This window comes from Motacilla alba, chromosome 1A, assembly GCF_015832195.1.
Source record: "Motacilla alba alba isolate MOTALB_02 chromosome 1A, Motacilla_alba_V1.0_pri, whole genome shotgun sequence".
NCBI lineage: Eukaryota > Metazoa > Chordata > Aves > Passeriformes > Motacillidae > Motacilla > Motacilla alba.
This window is the reverse complement of record NC_052031.1, coordinates 66,492,768-66,520,632: the sequence shown is the minus strand read 5'-3', so window position 1 is coordinate 66,520,632 and position 27,865 is coordinate 66,492,768. Positions and strand designations below refer to the sequence as shown.

The 27,865-nt window shown below is 46.4% G+C and overlaps 3 protein-coding genes across 29 annotated transcripts in view; 1 reads left to right on the top strand and 2 right to left on the bottom strand.

The window, feature by feature from the left end:
- ERC1 (ELKS/RAB6-interacting/CAST family member 1) overlaps nt 1-7,564 on the bottom strand; it is a 280,579-nt gene extending 273,015 nt beyond the window's left edge. For 13 of the 14 annotated variants that reach the window (XM_038153889.1, XM_038153893.1, XM_038153899.1 and 10 more), the window contains exon 1: nt 7,393-7,564. The gene's annotated coding sequence lies outside the window, so the exon portion shown is untranslated. Of the gene's footprint in view, nt 1-7,204; nt 7,341-7,392 lie in introns of those variants that run through there. The other variant, XM_038153890.1, reaches the window with a different exon arrangement.
- A 5-nt stretch (nt 7,565-7,569) lies between these two features.
- On the top strand, nt 7,570-22,031 carry RAD52 (RAD52 homolog, DNA repair protein). Of its 7 annotated transcripts, none has more exons than XM_038153909.1 (13): nt 7,570-7,737; nt 10,211-10,331; nt 14,080-14,165; nt 15,503-15,604; nt 16,211-16,304; nt 17,688-17,755; nt 17,993-18,111; nt 18,195-18,270; nt 19,148-19,344; nt 19,539-19,687; nt 20,347-20,427; nt 20,822-20,983; nt 21,418-22,031. In XM_038153909.1, exons 3-12 carry the CDS (start codon nt 14,082-14,084, stop codon nt 20,938-20,940), a joined length of 1,089 nt encoding a protein of 362 aa, XP_038009837.1. In that variant the 5' UTR covers nt 7,570-7,737; nt 10,211-10,331; nt 14,080-14,081; the 3' UTR covers nt 20,941-20,983; nt 21,418-22,031. The 7 variants fall into 7 exon arrangements, with proteins under 7 accessions (XP_038009837.1, XP_038009835.1, XP_038009836.1 ...); XM_038153910.1 differs by having other exon boundaries at nt 7,573-7,737; nt 20,937-20,983; XM_038153904.1 differs by having other exon boundaries at nt 7,579-7,737; nt 20,937-21,179.
- Nucleotides 22,032-25,036: 3,005 nt separating this feature from the next.
- Nucleotides 25,037-27,865, bottom strand: part of WNK1 (WNK lysine deficient protein kinase 1) — a 98,560-nt gene continuing 95,731 nt past the window's right edge. For all 8 annotated transcript variants that reach the window (XM_038155549.1, XM_038155551.1, XM_038155550.1 and 5 more), the window contains one exon: nt 25,037-27,852. In XM_038155549.1, coding sequence (XP_038011477.1) covers nt 27,538-27,852 — 315 coding nt within the window. In that variant the 3' untranslated portion in view covers nt 25,037-27,537. The remainder of the gene's footprint in view (nt 27,853-27,865) is intronic.

The following is a 27,865-nucleotide window of genomic DNA, read 5'->3' as shown; positions in this document are numbered from 1 at the left end:
AACCATCTCCAGGATCCTGGGCAAGCAGGGCACTTCTCACCACCTCAGCTGGAAACACCAGTCCTGTGCTCACTCAGCTCTAAGCTTTGATTCACAGGCAGGCACCATCCCCTCTGCTACTCCAGAAACACTAGATAACTCAAGCAATGAAAGCCAAGGGCTAGAATTAGCTGTTCATCAGGGTAACGGGAAGGATTCCCAGAGCTGGCACAGTTGAAACTCAGGGAGAAGAACTCTGCTATTGCTGCCATGCATTACCCTGCACTCGCTTTTCACTGAAAAGCAGCAGATGAAGATGAAAAGTTGTCTTTGGAAACAAGCAAACATAACCCTCCAGTATTTTTCTTGAAATGACAACTTTCACTACCCCATTGTTAGACCTTAAAATTGTGAATATTCCAATATTAACTAAATACATTTTTCCACACATGCAGTCAGTTTCAGTATTTCCACTAACACAGATTTGCCACAGTTCAGGATCAAAAAGAAATTATAAGATAAATCTTAACTCTTTTATTTTCCCCTTTTTTTTTTTCCTAGCAGCATTTATCACTGACCATATCACTTTGTTGTAGAAGCAGATATTACACTTCACAGATATTACAGATCACACTAGGAAAAAAAATCTTTCACCATGAAAACAGCAAAGTGAGGGAAGTAAAAACCCAATATTTTCTTTTTTGCAATACCAATTAATCAGGAAGAAGAAAGAATTCCAGTTTCCATCCCAGAGCCCAAGCAAAAGTATATGGAAGATTTCTTTCAGTTAACATCACAACCAGAAAAGTTAGTTTTTCAATATTCTGACTCACACTAGCATTTTACTGGGAATCTCACAAGTATGGTCTCTTATCTTCCATGGGACCAACATGCAGCACTGTTACTATTTTCCTCTTCTACTGAGACTAAAATTAGTCACAAATAAATCACCCCCTTATGGACAAGATGGTGATAACCACAAGGAAAAATGTCCAACTGTGAATGTATCAAATGTACTAACCCTCTTCCCCTGGCAAATTCTCCTGTAGATTTCCAAAACCTTTGTTTTTTCTGCCAATATAAGAACCCTTGCCCAAGATTACAAAAAAAAAAAAATTACACTCTCAACATAAAGAGCTTAAAAAACCAGTTTTGTTTTGGTTTAGCACTGAAGCAAGCGCTAAACCATTTCTCCTCAAGATAGCTTGCAGAACTTTACAATTATGAAACAAAATTCTCTTGTTCAGTGTTCATTAATAGAGCAAAAACTTCAAAGAGCATTCTATATGCAAGCCAAATTTAAAAAAAAATTAAAAAGTATCACATCAGCCCAAGTAAAAACTCTATATGTATATTTATTTATATTTAAATTGGCAGAGCACCTTTGCAGGCACAAAGACCTGACCTGCTTTCACATAAGGTGAAAATGCTATCTAGTGATTATGGAAAAACTTGTAAGAAGGACTATCAGAAAAAAACAGGCAAGAATTACACAATAGTGCAGAAAAAGGTTTAGAAATGGACAGTTACAAAAACATTTTCTGCATAAAAATTTTAGAACAGGTAACATCACATTCTGCTTGAAGTAACAGCTAAGATAAATGTATTCTCAGCTCACAGGTGACTGTCCAAAACCACTCAGAGACAGACACCATTAACCATGGAAAATGTTTATAATCTGGCAGCAGACATTTAAATGTACTGCAATGCAACCTGTAGCAACCAAAATCCACCTCCCTCATTAAAACAACTTAGTTCTGGGCAGTGAAAAGCAATGGAGAACCCAGCTTCCCTGAAAACATGCCAGGATCAGGACCTGGCATGCTGAAAGAACAGTAAAAAGCCACCTGCACAGCTTCATGGAGATTTACTTGTGAGGCAGTTGTGGCATGAGAGAAGGCAGAAACAGGAACTCTTGTCAAAAGGTCTAGTGGTTTCAATAAAAGCTATATTGGGACATAGCAGAAATGTAAGAAATTCTGGAGGGATCACTTGAATATCAAACTTCAGTATAAAGACTCCAATAAAATGAGATGTGTTTAGTTAGCAGTGCTGTCACACTCAGCCCCTACACCTATTATTTCATGTGAACCAATGGATAAGAGGGCAGGTATTCCTGTCTGCAGCTGACAGAACACAGAAAATTCATTTTAAAAAAAAGTTCTGTTACCCTCTGGAAGATCTCTCTGTCACATAAATTAATAATGCCTTTCATGTCTCCCACTACTCCAAGACAAACACTAATAGCACATTAGCTACCTCCAGGTAAGCAAGCGACCAAACACACACAAACACGCTGCAGAAATACAGGGCAAATCCAGCCTATATTTCTTAAAACAAAAAAGAATTTCCGAGTAACTCCTGCAGCCTTCAGCAAGTCCTGTGAATTTCTTTGCTGCAATTCCTGTTCAGGACTGACACCAGCTGACAAACTGCAACATCTATGGAGACGATTCCTTAATAGCATCACTGATAGTCAGGAATGGGGCAGTGGGATCACAGAGCAGGCAAGTGCCTCTCACAGCCCAGGGACCCCCTAGAGCCTCTCAGCAGCAGAGTGGAAGCCACACATTCAGCTTCCATGAGTTCCTTGCCACACTGATTCCTGTGTGCACAAGGAAAGCTTTGAATGTCAGTTCGGTAATAAAAGCAAAGTCAGCCTTTACAAGAAGCATCTTAATCTGATAAAGGACTGTAGCAGACACATTAGACTTCATTAACAGAGGTAGTAATTGTTCCCATTTACATAATTCACACCCGAATAGTTAATGGCAAGTAAGTATGTCTAGCTTACACGGTAGGACAGAGACAGCAGGGTAGACAGAACAGAGGGGAGGGCAGGTAGAAAAGATGGCATTCCAAACAAAGGAAAGCTTACATTCCAATAAAACCCTGCCAGAAGTACAAATAGTGGGTACAATGAGAGAATTTACATGATTCACAACAACTTAGAGGTGTACTAAGAGAAAAAATGAATTCCTGTCACTTCCTAGCCCACCTCACAGTTACAAAACCTATGGCTGCTACATTACTCTACATGAAAAGTGTGAAGCCTCTGTCTCTGAAGGCTATTTTGTAGATGTTATGTTTGCCTAGTTTTGGAAGGTAAGAAGGCTCACTACTTTTCACATTAAATTAATTACTATTACACACAAAAAGGACAGAAGCAAGTTTATTTTGGAAGCTGCAAGCCAGCCAATGCTGGACACAAGGCATTGAACCCACGGAATGCAGGGTTGTTTATCAAAATATCCTTGTGGCCTTGATAGCAAGAAAGCAATAATGATGAATGAAATTAAGACAGAAATAAGACAAAAAAGTAACTTCATATTAGAATTGTCTCTCATTCCTAAAGAGCACATAAATAAATGCTGAAGCACTGCCATCTGTTTATATCCAATCCTTTTTAAAAGCTGGGGGGATGGTGGTGGTGGTGCTTGTTTTATATTTTTATATTAAATTCACCTACTTCCACATCTGCCAGGTTCACTGACTGTGACAGAGCCTTTGTTCTGCCTCACCCGACACAAGATGTGAATTGATACACTCTCCCCCACACATACAGACAGAGAAATCATCCCAGAAAAGCATCTTAGAAATCCCCAAAAATCTTCAGGTGACTTTGACATATTTTAAAAATATGTTTTGTAAAAGGCAGATCATCAGCCCTGACCCTAACAGTTTTAGGGAAAAAAAAAAAACAACCAGCATTCATTTGTCAAGGGAGTGTTTTATTTCTAAACAGGAAGTGACATTCCTGTTAAACACCATTTACATCTGAAAGGTTAGCAGGAATGGCACCACTGAACATGGAAACACCTTGAATCCCTGTCCTTTTTAGACACCTTTCTGTTTCCCATTCCGACAAGGTATCCCATCCAGCAAACACCACCTGCAAGTCTGTAGATGAGAGTCAGAAATATTCATTCATCAGTTTCCTAGTTAATTTCTTCGCCACACAATTCCTTTCAGGGGATCTCCTTACTCAACAAGGAAGACATAACACAGCACATGCTGTGTTCTACTCCACAGCACTTTCTCTGCAAAAGCAGCTTCAACTGACATCAAATTTTGTTTCTTATAATACCCATAAGTCTGGATATCAGCATAAAGGGTCTGCTGTCACCATCACAGTCCCCTTTCTTTCCATCTCCTTTCCTAAGACCACAAAAAAAAAAGGCTTATTATTATAATAAATACATATATTTCAATATATTTCAGCTAAACCTTCATTTACTCATGTGTAGGCAGTCTGGCTAGGTACACCAGCACTTCTTTTGTGCAATGACTGGGATGTAATTATAAGTCTCTAAATTTAAAGCAGATGTGAAGAAAAAAAAGAAATCATCATGTGCCCTTTTTAAAGGCAAAACACAAAAAGCAACAGGTATAACACAAAAAGCAACAGGTATCAGAACCTCAACATATCACACATATCACTTCCTCAGGATAAACTGAATAAATTAACTCTGACTCTTCAAATTATGTAGAAGATTGAAGACCTGTGGATGTTAATTTTCTGTCACTGTATGGCTAAAAATTTGATAGGCTCATTTTAGAGTAAAAAGTCAGTGAACACTATGTGCTTTTATCCATGGCTGTTTCTCTCTTTCCCACAGGTGGCACGAAACGAACAACCCGCTTCCTAACAGCAGAAACAAAACGTTCAAAGCACTAAAGATATTTCAGAAGCCCAGAAGTGCCTAGAAGCACCAGGGAACCCGTGCAGACAGCCGGCCTAAAGTCACCACGGGCAACATCACAGAGCAAGGCAAAGCATGCTCCAGCCACAGAAATTCCATCATAATCTCACCCTGACAACAAGGATATTGACATAACCCACGTGCTACAAAACACCACTATTGCTACACCAGCGCTGCATTTTCTAGGATCTCCTGCTCTGCTACTGCACGCCAGAGTTAAAACTCTTGGCTTAAGCAGGCAGCAATGGATAGAACCCTCCTCAGCTCACTGGCCACCCTCTTGCAGCAGGGTGGCCAGCAAGGGTCAAGATCCCACACTCGGGGTTGAGTTCTATGATTTAAAAAGCCACATGCATCCCTCCACACTTCTATTTCTGACCCAACCATACTCAGCTAAAACAAGCCCGACCCTCCAAATATAACACAATTCTGCAGTGGTTTAGCCAGGTAAGAGCTGTAACAAAACCCTCACCCTAGAGAGGTTTTTAGGTGAACAGGCTTGAAAATAGAGAGGGGTGGGGGGATGAGAGGTAACAATGGGAGAGTATCCTGCTTCACAAAGTAAGGAATAGGGGCAAGGAACTCAAGCACTGGTTACAATAGCACGGTGAAATATTTCTATTCATGCAGCAGCACACAACTGCTACCAGGAACTGAGAAAGTGGCAGATTCAAAGAAAGAAAGGGAAAAAAAAAAAAAGAAAGGAAAGGAAAAAGTAAGAATCCACTAAATACCAAAGAGCCCTCAAAAAACCAGCCAGGATTTCTCTCATCACCAAAAGGGAAATGGCCACATAAATAGCAAATTTGCCTTTTTTGCTAATCAGGCTATTAGCCACACATTACAGATGAAAAGTTACGTGAACGGAATCTCAAAAAATCTCATGACAGGATCAAAAAGAACGCTAAAAATTATGAAAAACATGGTGCTTTAATATAGTCCAGAGAGCAGGTTTTCTTCGGTTCATGATTCTGCTAACATCCCAACAGTGACTTATTTACACTTCAATTGGTTTCCCAGAAGTGGTGGAAGAAGTTCAAATTATATCAAAGATTATGATAAACTCACATTTCATTCAGCAGATCCCAACCTTTTTCTAGCTGCAGCCCCTCTCACAGCCTGATGGATTCAGACAACTCCAAATTTCTGGATGATACAATAGGCACAGACTTCACTGTTCTGGGAACTGCTGTTCTGTGATAAAAGTTCTGAACCGTGCCTCCAGAACTGAACTACATTCAGTACAGCTGTTAACTATATCATCACTGCTTTTATTACTGAAAAAAATCCCCTGTTTTACTACCAACTCCAGTCACAGCAGCACAGGCAAGGCGGTGATTCCTCTTATTCCATTTGGAATGGCTCTAAGGGTGCTGACTCATAACTGACCCTGAATTGGGGCACACATCCGAGCTGCTGCAGCTTCCAACACAAACTCCAGGACCGTGTCAGGCTGTGGCTCAGGAGGGGATGTGTGTGCAGCCACCTACGGCTACAGACGCAATAATCTCAGGGAGCAAAGGAGGGCAGGCAGCTGGTGGAGGTGACTGCTGCAGACATCCTCGCCCGGCTGGCCATTGTTTGAGAATTACAACCTCACGACCAAACCAGGCAACTTTCTGTGGTTACAGCCTGTTGGATTTGAGGCTGTAACAGGCTATCCAGCTACAACCACCCTGCGTGATTGAGCGTGGCCCCCAAAATGTGCTGGGACAAAATGTAAAACACACACTGTTCATCAGAACAATTCTATTTTCATCCGTTTGCTTTCATTCTCTCGGCTTGTGCACTGCTTCCCACCACCACCAGCATCTCCATAGGTGTTTCTTTACATCTCTGCATCTCCCATTTCCACCGGGGCTTCCCTTTAAACCATTCCACACCGTAACAGCCCGAACCACCACATGCAACTTCCAGAGCGCACGAAACATTCCACGTTCAATAAATCGTGTGCTTCCTAACTAACCTTCAGAGCTCCCACTCCAAACGAGACAGATGTGGAAGGGCAGCAATTCCTGACACTGGCTTCAGGATGGCAGCACGCTCAGAAACAAAGCACCGTGTCAGCTGACACTGCTTCGTAGTAGATGCAATAAAATATGTGAAACTGACCAGGCAGCGCTCACAGAGAAAACGCAAAAAAACCCAGCACAAGGTCTGGGCAGAAAGACACCGCTCACCATTACCTCGGCTGAGGTGACTGAGACGACAAAAGCGTGCGCTTCCCAAGGACGGGCTGAATGAGGAGGGGCGGAAAGCACGGCCGGGAAGGCGAATGGGCAGAGCAGGAATGACCGCCCGTGCGAGGCACAACCAAACCCCGCCCGGCCGCCAGCAGCGCCCGGCAGGACGCGGGCCCACGGGGCGCTCGCCGGGGCCGGACCGGGGCCGCCCCGCCCCGGGCGGTGACAGCGTGCGGGGCCCGCCGGGGAGAGGCCCCGACCCCCCCGGCCGCCCCCTCCCTCCGCCCGGCCACAGCCCGCGCACCCCCGGCGGCGAGCCGCCCGCGGGCCCGGACCTACCTGCGCCGCAGCCCCGCGGCCACAGCACCCGCCGGCGGACCCTGCCGGCCGCCGCAGCCCCTGCCCAGCGCGGCGGCTGCTCCCGCAGCTACCGGCGCCCGCAGGCCCCGCCCCGCCCCGGGCTCCCCCCAGCGGACAGCAAGGCGCGTTAACCCGACCCCCCCCCCCGCCCCGAGCGCGGCCCTCACCTGCCTGTCAGCCCGCGGGGAGGGGACGGGGCGGCCCGGCAGGGGACGGGCGGCGCTGCCCGCGCTCCGCTCCGCTGGGCTCGGCTCGGTTCGGCCCCGCTCCGCTCCCGCCGCTTCTCCTCCGCCGCTCCCTCCCGCGCCCCCGGCGCGAGACACGCGCAGGCCCCGCCCCCGCCCCGGCGCGCGCGCTCGCTCGCTCGCCGCGCGGGGCTTCCCTCGGCCCTCCCCGCCCCGCCCCCGGCGCGCGTCACCGCCCGCGCGCGTCCCCAGGGAAGTTTGGCCGCTCTCCGGCACCGTAGCGGCCGCGCCGGGCGGGAACTGCGAACAGGCCGCGGCACGGCCCAGGTACGGCGGGGGCTGGGAACCGGGCACAGGGCACCGGGCACAGGGCACCGAACCCGGCACCGGGCCGGACACCGAGCCCGGGTGTCCCCTGCGGGCGGCTCCTGAGCGGCCTCGCCCGGCCGGCCAGGGGCCTTCGCCAGGCCGGTGTTTCCTGAGGGAGCCTCGGGCAGACAGCAGCTGACCCCATCAGGAATCCTCTCAAGTTGGGTTTGCCGTGATCTCAGGGCGTGAGGAGCCAACAGCACTGACCTCCGTAGCCCTTACTCCCAGGGGACACTAAATTAAAAGATTTTGGCAAATGGGTTAGGTCTGTCAGACTAGACAAGGAATGACACTTATTGACATGTAAACTATCACTGTTTAAATTAGTATCTTCTTGCAATGAATGCAGCTTATATTGTAATTATGTTCTATTACTTCATAATGTATAACACCTCTATTTTATGTATTATTATATATTTTATATATTATTTCTATATTATCTATATATTATATATTTATATATTATTTCTATTTTTATATATTATTTTAATTACCATTTATAATATAATTCAGAGCTCTGGCAGGCTGATATCCACTGAGGTCTCGAGAACCTGACCTTCCCTTTCAACGGTGGAAGCAGAGAGTCTGTTTTAAATTAATTTTGCAGACTCACATAGCACACAGAAGTGCATGCTACAGCATCTAAGACCTTCTGTCAGGCCTAAGGTATCCCCCCAAAAAAGAGATAATACATACTTATCTTGCTGGCCAAGAAGGCAGAAGGATGGAAATAGATGCAGGCTTGCCCGCGCCTCAAGTATGCAGCCAATTTTAAGTGTGAATGATTTTCCATTTAACAAAAAGCAAGTGTAAACCTGGAGCAAAACAGAGCCTAAGAGCCTCAGGTTTGTCACCCCAGCTTCATTAGTGTGTCATCTTGACAGGGTGTTGCTGCCAGAAGTGTCACCCGTGCCTGTGGGCACCGTGGGTTTGTGCTGCACAGTCTGACAGAGCTCCCACAGTGCTCACTGAGTTCAGCTGCTTCCATTCCCAGGCTGGATTAATCTCTTGCCTGGCAATTGCATCTGGGAGACCTGCAGCCTTTCTGCTCCCAGCTGGACAGGCTGCTTTCCCTCGCAAGTCCCAAACCATCACTCTTGGGTTAAAACCCTGCTGCCTTTGCCTTGCAAGGACTGGAGTGACTTGTGCATGACTGATGTGGTGATAAATCAATCTGAAAGGCTTTTAGAAAGAAGCACCCACATAAATAATTGATGATATTTGAGTAATATTCCTGCCTGCTCTGGTCTCCAGAACAAGATTTTTTCTTTTACTCTGCCTGCATGGATGTGAAACCTCTCAAAGAGCAGATGGTTCACTTTTGGTTTTGTGAGGTATTACTCTTTCATACATGGAGAAAAACCAGAATGACAGAATTGTTTCTCTTTTCTTTCAGTTTTACCCCTTGGTCACTGTTTACTGCTGTAAGGAGTTTGTTTTTAATAATATCAAAAAGATGATTTGTGCAGGAGTACCAGGCAATCCCTTTAATTAAATAATTTTTTATACAGCTAGTGAGTAAATGCAAAGGAATTAAGTAATGTGAGAAATTAAACAGGATTTATATTCTTGGAAAGCAGTTGTATTTTAAATTTAGAATTGTTTGGAATGACCTGTTTCCTAGGATGCTGTTGGTGCAATTTTTAACAAATGAAACTTTCTTGGACCCTTTGTAAGGCAAAACCTGCAACAGGCAGCGAAACAGCAAACAAAATGACATAGCAGAGGGGTAATGACACACACCACTGCTATTAAAGAAAATATCTGGAGGCATGACCCGCAAAATTTGAAAAACAAGCAGGCTAAAACACAGCAAACACTGCTAAACTGAGCAGTTTGGGCTGGATTTGCAATTATTGGGACAGCAGGCCCCTGAACAGCTCCCAGCACTTACACTGATGGCCAGTGGAGCTTGTGTAGCTCGTGGCAGCTGTGTAAAGGCTGCCCTGGCAGGAAACAGCACAACGAGGTGAGTTTCTCATCCTGTGTTCCAAAAAACGCAGGAATTGACCAGGTAAGCCTTGTTTCAGGATGTTAGGTGTATCCAAAAATTCTTCAATAGGAAAACACCCCCACAAATGCACTGTTACTGTTCCAAAATTGTATGAAAGTAAGGAAGAGCTTGACTTTACCCTGTGTTCATCAGAATGTTAAAAAAGTGGAACCAGAAGCAGTGTTTTCTGTTCAGTGCAGGGAGGATCATGATTCCAGAGGTGCCAAGAGTAAACCTAGCAGTGCCTGACAAATAAGAGAGTTCAGTTGTGCACAGAGATTCCAGTGGGATAAGTGGGACTGCATGGAGGTGTCCACCTGAGACGTGCTGGAACCGAGCAGGAATTGTCACAGTGGTGCTTTTATGCCTTGAAAGCAAACGTATTTAAACTAGTTCAGGGAGCTCAAACGTGCTGATACCTTTTTTCCCCTGTTACAGAATGTGGCCTGAATGAGTGAGGGGCATGAAAAAGGCACTGTCAGCACCTGAGGCCAGCTGAGGTGTGCAGCAGACACTCAGCCTCCTGAGCTGCCCCTGCATTTCCATGTTTACCCTCTCAGTGAGTATCTTCTCCTCCTGTTGAAGTTAACAGAAGATGACTTCACTTTTCTCAAGTCATCAAGGTTGTTTACCTAGAGATATCAGAAATGGAAACTGGCCAGTCCTATTGTGTGCAGCTTATCCACAAGCAATTGCATCATCTCTTTGCCACTCCTTTTAAACTGTGGAGTAGCACAGGCCTGTCCTGATTAGGAACATCTGCCCCAATACACTTGAAAGAGGTACCTCAGCTCTTTGCCTTTGCACAACAGGTAAATCAGCTTATAAAATAGTTTGGGGTCCTCAGAGGAAAGAAAGCTCCACAGAAAAATAAAACTTGTGAAGTTTTTTGGATGTTTTCTTAGAGTAATACCTCAGGTTAAGTGTGTGGCGTTATCTTTAGTGCTTGCTAAATCCCACTTGCTGCCTGTGTAACTGTTTGCTCTTGCTGGGCTCAGTGGAATTGCATTTATTGAAAGAATGTTGAAGATTTATACTCAGCCCCTCTGTGAAGGAAGCTTACCAGCTAGAGAGGGCAAGGATGAATGAAAAGCCCTCTGGATGTTCACAGTCTGTGCTATCTTGTGGATGCTGGGATTCATTCCTTGGAGCAGCCATGTCCTAGCTGAGCATTGACCAAGCCGTGGAGCTTGCACAATCCATGGTATGCCAACTATTCTGGAGTGCTGCAAAACTGCCTGCTTCCACCTCACAGGTGAGGGGAACTGCTCTAATCCTACCACAGGATTAGAGCACAGAGCATGGCTCAAAAACCTAGCTTGTCAAGGCAGAGTGGAACTGATAGGAAAAGCCACGATTTAGGAACACAATAAATTTGTGAGGGGTAATGGACAGTGGCATAGAAAGGTGTGTGAGGATGTTAGAAAGTTAGGAGTTATGTCCACACAATCATGGCAGTTGAAGGTGTTGCAGCTGTAGCCCCACAGTGGTAGATACACTTGAACAGATTAAGTTCAGGATTATCAGTTCTGGAAGATTGGTTTATTTCCTGCATAGGAATTTGTGTACACACACATTTTTCTCAGCAGTGCTCAATTTCACCACCATGCCTACTCATAGAGTGCTGTTGAAAATTAGTATTTCATAGCAAATTTCCCAAAACAGAGATGGTTTTTTCTGATTATGTACCTAATGGGTTCCAAGTCTGAAAGACAAGATCAAAACAGGTAGTAGTAAAAGCTCTTAAGTTTCTTTATCTGTTCTAGTGTGTCAAGGCAATATTTTGGAGCACAGTGCAGCACCTCCAGTCTTATGTGGACTCCTTCTCAGTGACAAGAAAACTTCCTGAGAACATAACCAGCTAAACTCAAAATAATTCCCTGTAAATAATAAACAATAGTTCCATTACCACAGAGACAGCAAATTATAATTCCTGGGCACATTTAAACTGATAAACTGCTTGTATCATCCTGCATATTCAAATGCATATTTGAGCTTTAATTTTCAGTCTTTCTGGTTTAAAAATAGGGCATATTTTAACATTGATTAATGAGTCAGGCAGCTTCCTACCACAGCCCTGGCCTCAGAGGGTGTCTGAGGCTCTTGGGTACCCCAGTGAATAGTTTATTATCTACTTCAGCATTAATGTTTCATGTGAGGTAAAACATTGTGGGGAAGAGAGCAGGGCAGTGAGGAAACAATACTCCAATGAGGAATGGAAGCACCCTGCCTTCCCTGGCTCCTGGCTCTGGCACCAAGATAAATTTATAGCTCCGTGTACAGAATTAACTTCTCTCTCTTCCCAGCTTCTACTCTAATAATATTTTATATCGCTGTTACCTTATTGCAAAACTTACATACCTTCTCGGTGATGTCTCCTGGACAGCTCCTTACAGCACTGACTCCATTCTCCTCATCACACAGCCAAACTCCAGCCCTCCTCTGAGGGCCTCTCTTTTATAGCACTCATCCTCATTGGACACAGCTGTGGCCTGTTAAGGACAGGCCTGTTCCCAATCCTTGCTAATCAGTACAGCTGCAACTCCTTGGTAATCAGTACAGCTGCAACTCCTCAGCTGCAGCTCCAAGGTGAGATTGCCTTCTGCACTGTCCCTGTTCTCTTACATTCTGTCCCCCCACGTTGTATGGAAGTTCTGTCACTCTGAAATTCTCAGACAATTGATTTGAGACACGCGGCTTTGCTGCGCTTCCCCAACTGCACGACCCCCACGTTGCCCTGATGGAGGGCTTGGTTTAAACAAGGCTCACAGCTGAGGCTGCTCCTGCAGGTAAAGCCTGAAACTAAACTGGCATCTTGTGTCTCCTTCACTCAAGCTGGATTCACACACAATTTGAATACAAACCACTGGCAACTAAATTTAGACTGATAATGGTGCACGCCATATAAAAGCTTGAAGGACTTTAACTAAAACTGGTATTAAGCAATTTTGTATCCAAATGCCACCCACCCACTTTGCATAAATTGGTCATAGTGTTTGTAGGCAAGTGACATTTTGGTCATTGTTTCTTCCCGAGGGCTCAGAGTGATTAAGATCTGATGGAGGCAGCTTGGGGGTGTGAGTGGAGGCAACAGTATTGTTCAAATTTCAGTTCCCTTGGCCACACACACTATTTATGTCTCTCTAATTGTCTCCCTCCCAATGCAGTGAACTCTGCTGAGCAGAGGAAATAACCTGCTTAAATCACAAGTGTTTCTCCTGGTAATACTGCTTTCTATTTGCTCTTTTCCAAAGCCAAATGTATTTGCAAATTGCTGCTAACTTCTGATGGAAATGCATTCAGGTGTATGAACACTGTACAATTATACAAGTTTGGGACCAGAGAGGAATAATTCTTGCCAACCAAAATTAAGGAGAATTTTAGCTACACTTGGCATAATTGCCAGTGCTCACATTTGCTAAGGAAACAACCGGTATCCTTTTTCTGAAAATCATTTGCCAAGTCCTCAATGAACTTTGGATTTCTTGTTTAGAGACTGGAAAAACAACTTATTTTAAAGAGTGCCACACCTGGAATGCATTAACAAAGCAGAGTACTAGCCAGGTGCTGACTGACTGGCAAATCATGTGTCTGCTGAGGATTTTAGGCTTTCTCAAACTGTTCTGACACCTCCGGCTCTCTTGTATGTCTGTTTTTGTCTTGTATTTGTATTGCCTACCAAAGTGTGAGTGCTGGGCTATCAGTTGTGCTCAGCATCAGTGCAAATACAATTCAAGATTATCTCTGTGGGTTATTTGGGAGTGCTGCTACAGCCCCTGGCACAGCTGGATCCACAGTCTCCCCAGGCCCCCTGCTCCAGAGCAGGGAGGAGTGGCCGTGCAGTGCTGGGAAGCGTTGGATGCTGGCTTAGAAAAGGGTGCCATCTACTGAATTCTTGGTACCACTTCTTGCAGTTCTGACAGGTCCTGTGGTTCTCAGCTCTGCATGGTTGGTTTATGTGGCACCATATAGCACCGGGCAGAGTGATTACAGTCAAAACAGCAATGTAAAATAAAACTGACAAGTCCAGGGTAGGGCTGAGTAAAGTTTTAGAAAGTTGCCCCTGCTTTTTATCAAAGTATTAATGGATATTGAAAGTGGTCCAGGAAGACAGTGCTGAAGAATCTGAAAGAGGGAATTCTTTTTCCTTCCCTGGCATGGTACAGTGCCTTCACATTTACCTAAAAGGAAAAAACCCACATTTATCATTTTTTACCAGTGTGATATTTAGAATAAGCTCTTTGCCATGTCTTCATATGGACTTCAGTTCTGTCCTCTTCAGCCATTATATTTTCTCTCTCCTCCAGGGATGCCTGAGAGCCAGGGGAAGGATGGTGAGAGCTACAGCAGCAGCAGCTCCAACACTGGGGACTCAGTGGCTTCCTTTGGACAGGTCAGCTCCTTTTGCCCCAGAGGGACATGCAAGTTCCATGCTCACACTACTGGAAATCTGCTCTGCATGTTTATTCCTTTTCAACTTGGGTACAGTAAGGCTGGAATCATGCTGCACCCTACTGTACTTCACATTTTTTCTCTGCAATAGTCTTGGCATGCCTTGAATAATGAATTGGTCTAGATTCTTCTCGAAAGGTTTTTACCTCTTGTACCTTAAAAGTGGGTCTCATTTTATTCTCTCTTATTCCCAGGTGGCCTGAGTCATGCTTACACATTTTCTCAGTACAGGCTCAGAAAAGCCAACTGCTTTCAGCTATTAAAAAATCATTTGGAAAAGTTGTAAAATGATTTGAAAAAAGAAAACTGTATCTGGACTGAGCAGAGCTTTTGGTGGTGAATTCTCTTCTCCATGATAGGCATTTCTACATAGTTCCTGAATGTGGCACAAGCTTGTGTATTTCCCCTTTTTCCTTATGCTTTTTGGTTACAGGCTTGCATTCTAGAGTCAGGAAAAAGATACAGTTTTGACTGTTAAGTTTAAATAGAACTAAATACAAATTAGAGCAGTTTGCCAGGAGATGGAATTTATATGGCACACACACACACACAATAAAATTCTGTGTTCTGCTGAATTGTTAGGGCAGCCAGTACGTGCATACACAATATTTATGATTTAAGTGGTGCAACCTCTGTTCTGTCCCACTTCAGGCCATAACAACATGAGCTTTTTATTTCTCAAATCCTTAAGCATACATTTAGGCTTCACTCCATTTTGTAAATTGGATTTCTACTAAGACAAACCTAAATTTATAACACTTTAGGCTTTCCATGACGCTGGTGTTCTCCAATGATACCAGTGATGTTGGAGTTATGCAAAGGAATTGGATAACTCAAGAAATTCCTATTTTAACTATATTTAGCTCAGCTTTCCTGAGCTGCTGTCCTCCCTGCCCTGGTGACACGCGGCAGTGGAGTATGGTTAATCTTCAGTTTTGTTGGAGTCTTTAAATACAATTTTCTTGTTGGTCACAGAGATACTGCGTTTTGGTTTTGAGCAGTAACACAGAAATGTATATGTGTGTTTGTGGTGTGGATTATAAATAAAAAATAACTGCTGCAGCTGAGTAATTAATGCCTGTATCTATCAAGAGCAAGTTGAAAAAAGAACAGTCTAGTGCACGCACCTACCCTGAGGTGTTTCCTTGCCTGTTACACCCAATTTCAAAAACTGGCTCGTGCACATGCTGGAAGGAGTGGGATAAGGCAGTGCTGTTAGGAGAAGGGGGGAAGCTGAAGCAGGGAGGGTGAGCTGTGTGCTGTCTTGTTTTTGCCCAGTACCAGTACACAGCCAGCGAGTATCGAGCGATCCAGCACGCTCTGCGCCAGAGGCTGGGCCCAGACTACATCAGCAGCCGCCAGGCAGGAGGAGGGCAAAAGGTAGGAACAAACGTGATGCTCCAGCTCAATTTTTCCCAGGAAAATAGGGTTTAAGTTGTTACAATATTCCCTTTTTTTTTTTTAAGTGAATTTCCCTCTAGTAGTTTAATATGCAGATATGAACGCAAAGTGAGCATGGCATAAGTTCTGGCTTTTATTGAACCACATATTTTCCTTTTACACTCAAAAAGAGACTTAATTTTTCAGTGCTTCATCCTTTACAAAGGAACATTTATCTACTTGTGCAACACTGAGGTGTTTTCCCTATTTTTTTCCCCAGAATTGGACTGAATGAAACATTATATAACAGGGGCTGCATTTACCATCTTTAGTGCCCACTCTGCCTTCTGTTGATTAAGTCATATTTATTGTTATATTAATCCCCACCACATTTGCTGGAAGAGAGTGCTCCTGAAGCTGCACCATCAGCCCTTTATTCACATTATCTAAACCTTGAATTTAGCTGGGCTTCCTCAGTGTAAGATGGTATGTGTAACCTCTGTCAAAAAATAAAGTGTGCAGAGATGTGTGCACAAGGCTATGTATATATTTATATTTATATTTATATTTATATTTATATTTATGTGTATGTGCTCTTCCTTTCAGGTCTGTTACATTGAGGGTCACAAGGTCATCAGTCTGGCCAATGAAATGTTTGGCTTCAATGGCTGGGCTCACTCAGTCACTCAGCAGAATGTTGGTAAGGGTCTCTTGGGGGCAAAGAAAAGTAATTTTCCTTTCACTGTGAAGGAAAATTCTCTCAGCTAAGGGCCAAGGTTTCCATCACAGAATCACAGAACATGATTGGAAGGCACCCACAGGGATCACTGAGTCCAGCTCCTGGCCCTGTGCAGGACATTCCCACAGTCACACCGTGTGCCTGAGGGCATTGTCCAAACACTCCTTGAGCTCTGGCAGGCTGTGCTGTGCCCACTGCCCTGGGGAGCTGTTCCAGTGCCCAACCACCCTCTGGGGGAAAAACCTTTTCCTGATACCCAACCTAAACCTGCCCTGGCACAGCTTCAGGCCATTCCCTCGGGTCCTGTCACTGTCACCACAGAGAGGGGATCAGTGCCTGCCCCCCTCTTCCTCTCTCAGGGAAGTTGTAACTGCAGTGAGGTCTCCCCTCAATCTTCTCCAGGCTGAACAGAGCAAGTGCTCTCAGCTGCTACAACTTCATCACTTCAAAGCACCTGGACAGAGGCATGAGCAACTTCCAGGTGTCATAACACTTACTAAAATTGAGAGAATTTAATAATAATGGAGCTCCTGCTTTCATTTTAGATCTCTCATAGTCATTATTCTGAGTGTGTTTATGATTATTCTTGAGCTATTCTAATCAAGTCTCTGATCTCTATGGGTACACTCAGTCAAGAGTAATTACAATTAAACTATTTAACACTCAGCAGTCCTAAGCCAACTTTCATACTCACCTGTAATTTTTAGACTCTAACCAGTTGATATTCTCAGTTAATACTCCCCTAATCTTTAGGGGCCCATCTTTTTCTGCAGATTTCTCTTCTAGCTAATACCCAGTACTGAGGTTTTTACAACAGAAAACTTCGGGGAAATTTTTCAACTCTAACGTGTTCAGGTGATCTTAAAGCTTCAGCCTCTTCCATGCTGGTAGCTGAAATAGTACCTGCCAGAGGAGTGTTGTCCTTGTTTGCAGATCTGCTGTGCTTATGCTGAAAACTGGTTGTTGAAGTAGGTCAAAGCAGCAGCTTAAATTACCTTCTTCATTCTCCCCCACCTTCAGAAATCTTTTCTTAACTCAGGCTGGTAGATTCTAGAAATAGAACAATTTACTTCATTGCTTTCCATCTATTCTGCACCACGGTTTTCTTTCCCCTTTTTCAGTCAAGAAAAGACTGACATCCTTCAAACTTCTGCCTTTTTCAGATAATGCCATAACTAATCATTCCTTAGAAATTCAGGCTTTCTGTCCATGATAAAACCTTGTGCAAATTATTTGCAAACTGCAGACTTCTACTAGATCATAAGAAAGAAATTACTTTCATAGACAACAGTTGCTTTTCGACTATTGATTTTATACATTAACACTTTAAACATCTCCTTCCAGACTTTGTTGACCTCAACAATGGCAGGTTCTACGTGGGCGTCTGTGCTTTTGTGAAAGTTCAGCTTAAGGTAAATGGGTTTTTTTGTTGGCTCTGGCTGTAGCTGAGCAATTGCCTGAAGCTGTGAATGAAAGTCCTTGCATGGGTCAGAGCACAGTCCTCGGGCACTGCCCTGCACTGGGGAACCTGCTGGTGTCCTAGACATTGACCTTGCTATGGAACAAACAGCCAACAGCAGGTACCCAGGCTTGGGAAAGCACAGCACCTGCATGTATAAAATCCTCTTGTGTTTGGAATTGTACTGCAGGATGGGTCATACCATGAAGATGTGGGATACGGAGTCAGCGAAGGCCTGAAGTCTAAAGCCTTATCCTTAGAAAAGGCAAGAAAGGAGGCAGTAACAGATGGACTGAAGAGAGCACTCAAGTAAGTGAAGATCAGCACTTGCACATTTTCAGAAGTTCTGCGGGATGAAGGGTTTCAGTCACAGTGAGCCTCTTGTTTCTCAGGTGCTTTGGCAATGCTCTTGGGAACTGCATCCTGGACAAGGACTACCTGCGAGCCGTGAACAAGCTTCCCCGGCAGGTGCAGTACAGGGGCTGTCAGAGCCCCACTGCCCCTGCTTCTGCAGCCACAGAGCTATCTGTGCTGCTCTCGGTGCCTCTCATTCCTGAGGGTTCCTGACACCAGCAGCCTTCCTAGCAAACAGCTCACACACTCAAAGCAGGCTGTTCCTGAAGTGGCACCTCAGGAACCACCATGGATCCTGCCTGCTCCTGCTGTGCACCAGCTGGGGGCAGGAGGCTTCTAGGCAGTGACCTGCCTTGTGGAAGGAGGTAAAAAGAAGCCTTCTGCAACTGCTGATCCATGGACTTTCATAGCAAAGCTGCCTTTGATCACAGCAGGACTTGCCAAACTCTGCTAGAGGCCCAGAGCTGCAAGGCAGTCCTGGCAAATACTGCAGGAGCAGATCCAAAGTGACACCTCACATGGCCCACGTCTCTGGTTTGCCAGGGTCATCGTCTATTAGAGGCACTGCCACAAACTTGTAAGGTGACAGAGCCAAAGCATCCCATCATTAATAAACAGGAATGGTGGACCTTCCTCAGAACTCAGTAAAGGCTGGCCTTGCCCTTTAGCACCAGCAGGAAAATGGACTGGTAAAACAAACTCACTCAGCAACAGCCTTGTGAGGCTGTGAGAAGCTGTAAAATGCTGTTCTCATGTGCAGAGCAGTGTGGGGAGACCTCACCATCTGCCCTGCAGCACTGAACAATTAAACCAACACAAAGTCACAGGAATTCAATGATTAACTGACTGAATTACTGGGTACTGAAAGAGCATTTCAGGTTTCTAACTTACTGTTCAGCTTAGAGCAAACAAAATAGATTTTTAACCAGTGCTTATTTCATTAAGTTGATGATAGAAATTTCTGAACCTTTTCTTTTTTCTCCTTGACCAGGTACCCCCTGAGTTAGACTTGATCAAAGCTAAAATGCAGGACTATGAGCCTGAAATAGAGCAAGCAAGATACAGCAGCTATGTGGAAAGGCAGAATGCAGCAGGGAGGCAGCAGTGTGAGGTGACACCTGGCTGTAAGCCTGGCCAGACAGAGGCTGCTGTTGTGACAGCAGATCAGAAACAGCCCAATGCTCCCAGGTGAGACTGCTGTTATAAATGTATTTTTTTAAGCTGTATTAGAAGCTACTGGGCCTTCTAAAGCATGTAGACAGCTCGATTCCAAAGATGCCACAAAGCACTAGTAAAGTGGATTTTCTTTACTGTTATTTCTGAATGACTTTTTTCTTCACAAAATGTAACTGCTGAGGTCCTGTTTGACTTTGTGTTTCTGGGTGGGAGAGCAGAAGCACAGACTCCTTGGCCATGGAGTGTGATGCCACTTATCAGAGGAAGCTGCGCCAGAAGCGGCTGCAGCAGCAGTTCCGGGAGCAGATGGAGAAGAAGCAGCAGGTCCCAGGAGCTACTCCCAGCAGCAAACAGGGTGAGAAGTGGCATTCAAACCTGGCACTTCCCATGAGAGCTGCTGCCAGGCACAGGCTACCACAGTACAGGAGCCTGGCTGGCTTCACGTGCTGTTGTGCTGTGCCATCAACACACCTCTGAGGCCAAAGGCAGGAGCGTTATCATATATTCCCCCTCTGTGTTCCAAAAGTGTCAGGAATGTCAGCTCTACACCTGCATCATTAAATCTGCAGCTGCCCAGCCACCCTAAAGCAGCTGTTGCCAGCCCCATTAACCTGCTGCACCCAAGCTGAGGCTGCAGCACTGGCTGTGGTAGCTGCAAGCAAACAGATATTGCCCGAGCTACTGACACACTGTCCTTGGCCATGGGGAAGTCTGGGGCTGTGTGGTAGCAGGAACATGGCAATGGACAGGCTAAAATCCACGTTGAAGTAGCAGGAACATGGCAATGGACAGGCTAAAAACCACGTTGAAGTAGCACAGTTGCTCCTCAGATGTCATCAGGTACAGAATGTTACTTCCCACATTCTGCTTCCAAGCCTTAGCCGGCTCTAGGACAAAAGAGGGTACCTGGGGGTAGTGCTGGCTGTCATTTCAGCCTCGTGCTCTGCTAAGAAGGAGTCAAAGGGTGTGTCTGTATTTCTGGTATTAATCTCTTCCTGTGTTGCCTCCTTGCAGCAAAATCCAATGCTCCTGTGAAGCACAGCACTCCAGCAGAGATACAACAGGAGCTGGCCATAGAAGAGGAGTTCTTTGCAGGTCAGCCAAAGAGTGATGAGTAATAAAGTGTTAAATCATTGACATTTAAACCAGGTTAATTCAGAATACAGTGTAAGGGTAAAAGCTCTGAAGAATTGGAATAACAGAAGAGTGAGTGTGATTCTGACCTTATCAAACTTTGCCTGAGTAGCAGGGAGATGAAGTCCATCTCTATGGGGGGTTTCACTCAGGTTCTTCAGTAGAGTTGTACACCTGTTTGATAAATCCTTTTCCTGAGGTGATACTGCACAATACAGAACGTGGGTGGGATTTGGGGTGTGTGTTTTCTCAGTATTACCATGGATATTTTGGTACACATTGTGGTGCCTGCACTTTGCTTGAGGGCACAAGGGGCAGGACCCTGCTGCACACTGACATAAGAGATGCTTTACAGTTTTAATTTTACAGTGGTCACTGCTTGTCGGAGAAGAATGTGCTGGTCTTGGAGCTACTGCCGTTCCTGTAGTACCCTACTGTGTCATGGACCCCCTTCTCATTCCTTCCTTCAGATGATCCTGAACTTTGGGACATTTCCTTGGAGAGCACTGACCTAAAGGTAACGGGTGCCAAAATCTCAGAGCCCTCTCCAGCGGCACAGCAGGCCCCTGAGACACCCCGCGGCCAGCAGCCGATGAGCACTCGCTGCAGGACACCCCACAGGGGCAGCCAGCACAGAGCTGCTGCCAGGCTGGCACAGCCGCAGCCCCCTGCTGCAGCCCCCAGCACCAGCTGTGCCCAGCAGCACGCCCCAGGTACGTGCTGCCACGAGTGACAGCTCTGGCTTCACTGGGGCTCTTGGGAGATTGGGAAAATCCAGTGGGAGAAACAGTCCTTCCTTTTGGACCTGGCTGCAGGAGCTGGGACAGTGCTCTTGGAAAGCTGCTTTTTTTCCATCCTACTGTCCTATCAAGGAAGAGTTAGGAAAAGAATTGAGGAACATACTTAGAGGCAGAAAAAATGTCCATTTTCCACTTTCTCCCTGTGTGGCAGGGTGCAGCCCCCTCAGGAGAAGTCAGAGCTTGAAGAAAAGGAGGCTGGAACCTGCGTGAGGCACGCGGTGGGATCTGTGCCTGTCGTGGATTACATCACAAGGCTGCAGCTGCCTTTCCAAATTGTGTCACATGGACTCTGCTGTACATTAGTGAAGCAACAGAGAAGAACTTCATGTACTCTTAGGTTATTATGGATTTCAGATGCCTTTTTCTATAACCACGCCATTATTTGTGCTTCTGCAGCACGAGACTTGTGGCCATATTACAAGTGGATATTACCTGTAAATTGCCTTAAGCAGTAACAGAATGGATTGTTAAAAATGACATGCAGTTCACAGCTTGTCTCTCCCTCAGTGCTGCTGCATTCCAGCACAGAGGCGAGAGATTTTCCGTACGAGGGGGAGCAGGGGCGTTGTGGCCAGGGGACAGAAGGTACGAGCTGTGGCTGCACACCCGGCCAGGCCGGGGTGGCACTGGCACGCCCGAGGCGCAGCCCTGCCCTTTGCCCCGTGGCTGCACGGCCGGGCCAGAGCCCCTCGCTCCCGTTCTCGGTGTTCCCGAGCCCCTCGCTCCCGTTCCCGGTGTTCCCGAGCCCGTTCCCTGCAGTCCGTGCAGCGGTGGCACCTCCGGCTGTGCCTCGGGGCAGGAGCGCTGGCACCGCCGCCAGCCTGCACAGGGCAGCCCCGTGCCTGCTCCCATCCTTTGGAAGGTGAATGGGAGCTGCAGTGCTGTTTTTAAATAAGCTTTCAACCCCTTTCAATACGGAAATAAAGATTAATTTAAAAAACAAACCCCGCTGGGAGCTGTTCGTGCCTCTGTGCCCTGCTGGACGGCCTCGGAGGAGGCTCCTCTGAAGCTGGAGGGGCAGCGCTGCACCTGCACAGCCTCCTTTGCTTTAGGATGGGCAAACAGGAACCTCGCGGGGGTTCAGAGGTGACAGCAAAGCCAAACGCTGCTTGGTGCGTCCCATTAGCAGGCCAAAGGAAGAATCTGTAAGCAGTATTGGAAGAAAACTCCCTTACCCATTTCGAGCAGCTCCGTGCGGGAGAGGGAGGAGTGCTGCTGGGCTGGCCGGTTCTGTTCCCGTGCAGGCAGCCGCAGTTCCAGGCACCACCACGGCAGGGCTCCTGTGCTGTCACCGTCCCCAGGTGGCCATGGGGCGAGCCTGGTACTGCAGTGCTGGAGGCAAGGAGAATGATGCCGCAGGACTTGAAGTTAGAGCTGAACCAGGAAAATTTACACAAACGCTGGGAATAATCCGACCCTGAAATCGATTTCAAGCTTCAAACGGGACCTTACTCCCATGGTTTGCCTCACTGCTCTGTCTAACTGTAAAGACATCTGGAATATTCAGCATTTATTCCTCTCCCTCCTACTCTGCCTTCATCACTTAATCAATCCTTTTCCCTTAAAAGATCCTTTACTATCCTCTTATCTCCTGAACAGGACAAAGGACAGGAATTGACTTCAGTGTGGAAAGACAGGACAAGCTGTAATTAAGTTATTAGATTACATCTAGAAGACAGTTCCACATTTCACCCTCCTTGTTTCTGGCCAGTTCAGTGCTGCCTTCAGAACAGCTCAGGGAAGAAGTGCATTCCACATGTTTGAGTCATGCCCTCGCTGTTGAAACCATATACCTGCTAGGCAGGGAGCGTGCAGACCTTCCAAACGACTGAATTCTAAGCTGTTCCAAACTTTTACAATGAAAAAAATTCAAAAGTCTGTAACAAAAATGTAACGGCCTCAGCTTCCTTGGCTCTGGAAACAGTGCAAATATAGCAGTGCCTCCTCTGATAAAGTCACTGCAATGAGTCTCTCGGGATTGGTCCCTTTGAAAAGGGCAGGAAAACTTAACTGGGAGCTTTTTTTGCCCATCGAGGCTTGCGCAGCATGACTCATAACAGAAGCTGTTCTTAAAATGGAAAGAAATGCAGCAGCAATTAGTGTTTAGAAATACCAAATTTCTCCTTGAGAGAAACGACGCTCACTTTTAAAATTCCAGGGTTTTGTTAAACCTTAACCAAAAATACAGCAAAGGACCGAAAAAGGAAAAGTTACAGTGCTGAGAGTCTGCGTGACCAGCAGCCACGTGCTCTTCTGCAAAATGGCTGCTCTGCCTTTTACACCCTGAGGCCCTCCCAAAGTTTTGCCGGTCAGCTGCTTCTCTGCCGCCCATCGGTGGCCATCGCTCTCTCTCATCTCGGGTGAGGGCAGCTGTTGCCATGTTGTGTCTCCTGGAAATCAGCTGAGCCTCCCCAAATGCCCTGAGGACCGAGGCTATTCCAAGGGGAAGAGGAAAGAGGACTATGGGAGGACAAATTACCGTAACATCTCTATACATCTTCGCATACACATAACATCCATCTCATAATTGGGGAGCCAACCATCACATTGTAGGGTAAAGTGATGTTATGGTAATAAATCAGCCTTCTGAGAACATGGAGTCAGAGTCTCAATTCCTCCTTCATCCTGGGGACCCCACAAATACCACAGTAGATGTATAGTGATGTTATTGTAATTTGTCCTCCCATAGTCCTCTTTCCTTTCCCCCTTGGAATAGCCTCGGTCCTCAGGGCATTTGGGGAGGCTCAGCTGATTTCCAGGGGGCACAACATGGCAGCAGCTGCCCTCACCCGAGATGAGAGAGAGCGATGGCCACCGATGGGCGGCAGAGAAGCAGCTGACCGGCAAAACTTTGGGAGGGCCTCAGGGTGTAAAAGGCAGAGCAGCCATTTTGCAGAAGAGCACGTGGCTGCTGGTCACGCAGGCTCCCGGCGCTGTAACTTTTCCTTTTTCGGTCCTTTGTTGTGTTTTTGGTTAAGGTTTAACAAAACCCTGGAATTTTAAAAGTGAGCATCGTTTCTCACATTGCATGTGTGCCGTGTGAGAATGACTCCGTGTTCTACTCTTGACCATTACAGTTCCAATCTGAGGACTGAATTCCCGGTATTAAGGTCGCTGAGGAGCTCCTTCTGCCAGCCCTGCAGGATGGGAGCACACCCCTGCTCACATCCAGCCGAGGAGCAGGCAGGGGCCAGCACAGAAGAGCGGGAAGGGCCCCTAGGACACCCAGCTCCTCCCTCAGCGCCAAAAGCAAGACAGGAGCCGCCCCTGACACGCCCTCCCTCAACCTCTGCTTCCACGGGGACAGCCACCAAGCCGTGTCTGCCACAGCTGCGCGCGTTTGGCAACGCGGTGACAGCCTCAGCCATGAAAGCAGTGACAGCTGATCTGCTCTCCTCCCTCAGGCCACTCCCCTTCTCAAGATCCGTTTAGGAATTACTCTGTGCAGTACCTTGTTTCGGAGCATCCTGTTAAAGGCCAAAAGCTTGTGACTGGTCACTGCCCATTAAATTGGGTTTCTTACATTTCCTGTGACCAAATGGTAAACTGGGTACCAGTTACAGCACTGCAGGACCAGGACAGAGGGGCTGGAACCTCCACAGAAAGCCCACAGCTCAACCAAAGCAGGTTTGGTTTATCTGAATGGCTTCATTCAATATCCTACAAAGGTAACAAACTGCAGCACGGGGCACGGTCAGATGAGGAGGGTTCAGTGCAAAACACAACCAACCACGGCCAGGGAAGCCCAAAGTTTCAATTAATTTTATTTTTTTTATTTTTATTTTTTTTACAGTGTACATTGTTAAATAATGTAAAGAAAACGCTTGTAATTCAGAAACAGATTTTATGTGGAAAAAGATACTCAAAGTGTAATATTAAACAAAATAATTTAACAGTTCAGTAGCATTAGTTTATTCCTCTAGACTTCAGTTATTCATCCACAGGAGGAGAGGGAGGGAGAAAAAAAAATCAATGGTAAATAAAACCAGTTCTTGCATAACATTAAGTGAAAAAACGACCTCAAACTTATCAGATCAAATTTAAATAACCATGTGCTGCATCCAGCTGACCATTTCCTCTGCCACAGATATTGCCCTTGGCTCATTACTGCCTCAGCTCTGTCCCACTCCTGTTTCCCTGGGCGTGCTCAAGAGCTTCCCCCCTGCATCCATCCTTTCAGAGGTTCCTGCCCGGCCTCAGCCCTGCGCCCGCTGCTCTCCTGTCCCCCGGAGCCTGCCCTGTCCCCTGTCCCCCGGAGCCTGCCCTGTCCCCTGTCCCCCGGAGCCTCAGCCTGCGCCCGTCCCACAGCGCCGCCCCGCTCCTCTCCAGCCTGTGCCCGCCCTGCTGCCAGAACCGCTGAGAACAAGGGACAGGAACGGAAAGCATCTCGCGTTTCTTTGGGAAAATGAAAGCGGGAGGACATCTGCGGACACAAAAACTCCCTATTAAGGCCCCAGCAGCGAACAGCAATCTGAGATTAAAACAAACATGGACAAGTAACACCCCTGTGATGCACCAGCCTCCAGGACATCGATGACCTCCTGCCAAGCGCGAGGAAGCTACACCCTCATCCATCACAGCTTCCTGCAGCACTACGTAAATACTGGCTGGTATTATTTTGACTTTGAAGAGGAAACCAGTATTTCTTAAACACAAAAAGGGAGAATGACCAAAGCAGAAGATACAGTACAGGTACTAAGAGGTGACAAGTGACAGACAGTGACAGTCCTGGTACCAGCTTGAAATTTGTTAAGAGTGAACAAAATTGTAAATCCTCCAAGTAAGACAGAGGAAACTTCTTGATGCCGGCTGCTTCAAGCACATCCATTGCCGGCAATGGACGTCGCACCAGGACAGTCTGTTCCTGGCTTAAATGAATTTTACCAAAAAAAAAAAAAAAAAAGGTAAGAAAAGCAATGAAAAGCAATCCCAGCAGACAAGCCCAAGCCAACGAGCAATGGCACCTCTCCCTCAAGTCACGTCCTGACCAAACATCTTTACCACTTCCCAGCTGGAGTCAAACTGCATCTTAAGTTGGGCCTTTCCCAAAGATACAAGTTCTCCCCATCCTCTCTCCGTTTCTGACCCAGCCCTCCTGCCTCCAGAGCCAATATTGGTTCCATCTCGTTGTAGCTTCACCTGCATCCCTCCGTCCCAGCCCACCTGGCCCCTGTCACCCCACACCTTCAGCTCTGCCCACCTGGATAAGTTTTCCCACACACAGAACTGCTCGGTCCCGCAGCCTCGGTGACCTCCCTTCCACGCTCCCGCTCCAACGTCCCGGGCGCTGGGCACAAACATCCTGCCCTCAGCTTGCCCTCTGCCCGCCTGGGCTCTGCTGGGAAGACGACGCTAAACTGCAGAAGCAAGAGAAGTCCAAGGCACTAAAATATCCAGCAAGCATACTGGGAGAACAGACAAGTATTCAAGTACATTAATTTATACAATTTTACATTCACATTTATTTATCTAATACAATGAAAATACAAAGGAAAAAGTTAAAGTGTCTCCAATAAGTATAAGGATATAGCTAGCTTTTTTTCCCATTTTTTCTTTTTAACTTTTTTAACCCTCTATATTCCACTCATTTTTAAACTACTGTTGTCCAACAACATTTATATAATCACAGTGTTTCCACATCAAAACTGATGGTAAGTACATGTCCGCAGGGAACTTTAAAAATTTTTTTAAACAATTTAAATTGCTCTAATGCTGCAGTCAAAGCTGTTAATATCTTACTTAAAGCAGTAATGACCTATCAAGCACGGGCTGCACCACAAGTCCATTCGTGTGCCCCATCATTTCAGAGCCAGATGCTATTGACTGGGGAGAGGGAGAGGAGGGGAATTTGGACAGCTTTTTCCAGATCTTGGTTCTTCAGGAAGAGGCGAGAAGCATGCTAAAGCCTCATGCTAGGGTTCAGCTCTCCCACCTCCACACGTGTGGATTCAGCCTCCAACCAGAAATATTTAACAGCAAGACTGTATGAACCGACCCCCTGGCTTCTGCTCACAGCTCTCGTTCCACACAAGAGCAGCCCCCCTCGGTGAAAAGCACTGTCCCATCACGAGGATGCCGATCATCCTCCTCCCCCTTCCAAGCGCGTGGGGAAACTCCCGCTACAGAGAGTTGACAGCAATGGTTGGAAAAGAGAAATTCATTCCCAGTCTGGCAAGCTACCAGTTCATTGCAGCACTAGTAGTGATACAGGGCCCCATCTCCCTCCCCACGTCCTGTCCCGAGGTGTAGCCAGCAGGGTCTCTGGGCACGGCTAAGTGGTCCGCAGGTTGGAGCCTGGAGGGTTGCTGACAGACTTTTGCAAATTGCTGATGTTGAAGCTTTGCAAAGACGTGGCACCCACGGGCTGGAACTGGCCGAGCTGAGGCGGTGCTGGCGCCCCTGGCCCGCTCCAGGGCGGGGGGAAGGACGCTGCTGGGTAACCGTACTGCTGCGGGGGGCACATGGCCTTGCTGAAGGGACCTAAAGAGGTAGCTGATGCTGCAGGGATGGGTGTAGCACCCAGGGAAGATGTCATAGAGATACAGAGCTGACCTGGCGCCGAGAATTTTCTTGCCATTCCAGGGCCCTGAAAAGTAATC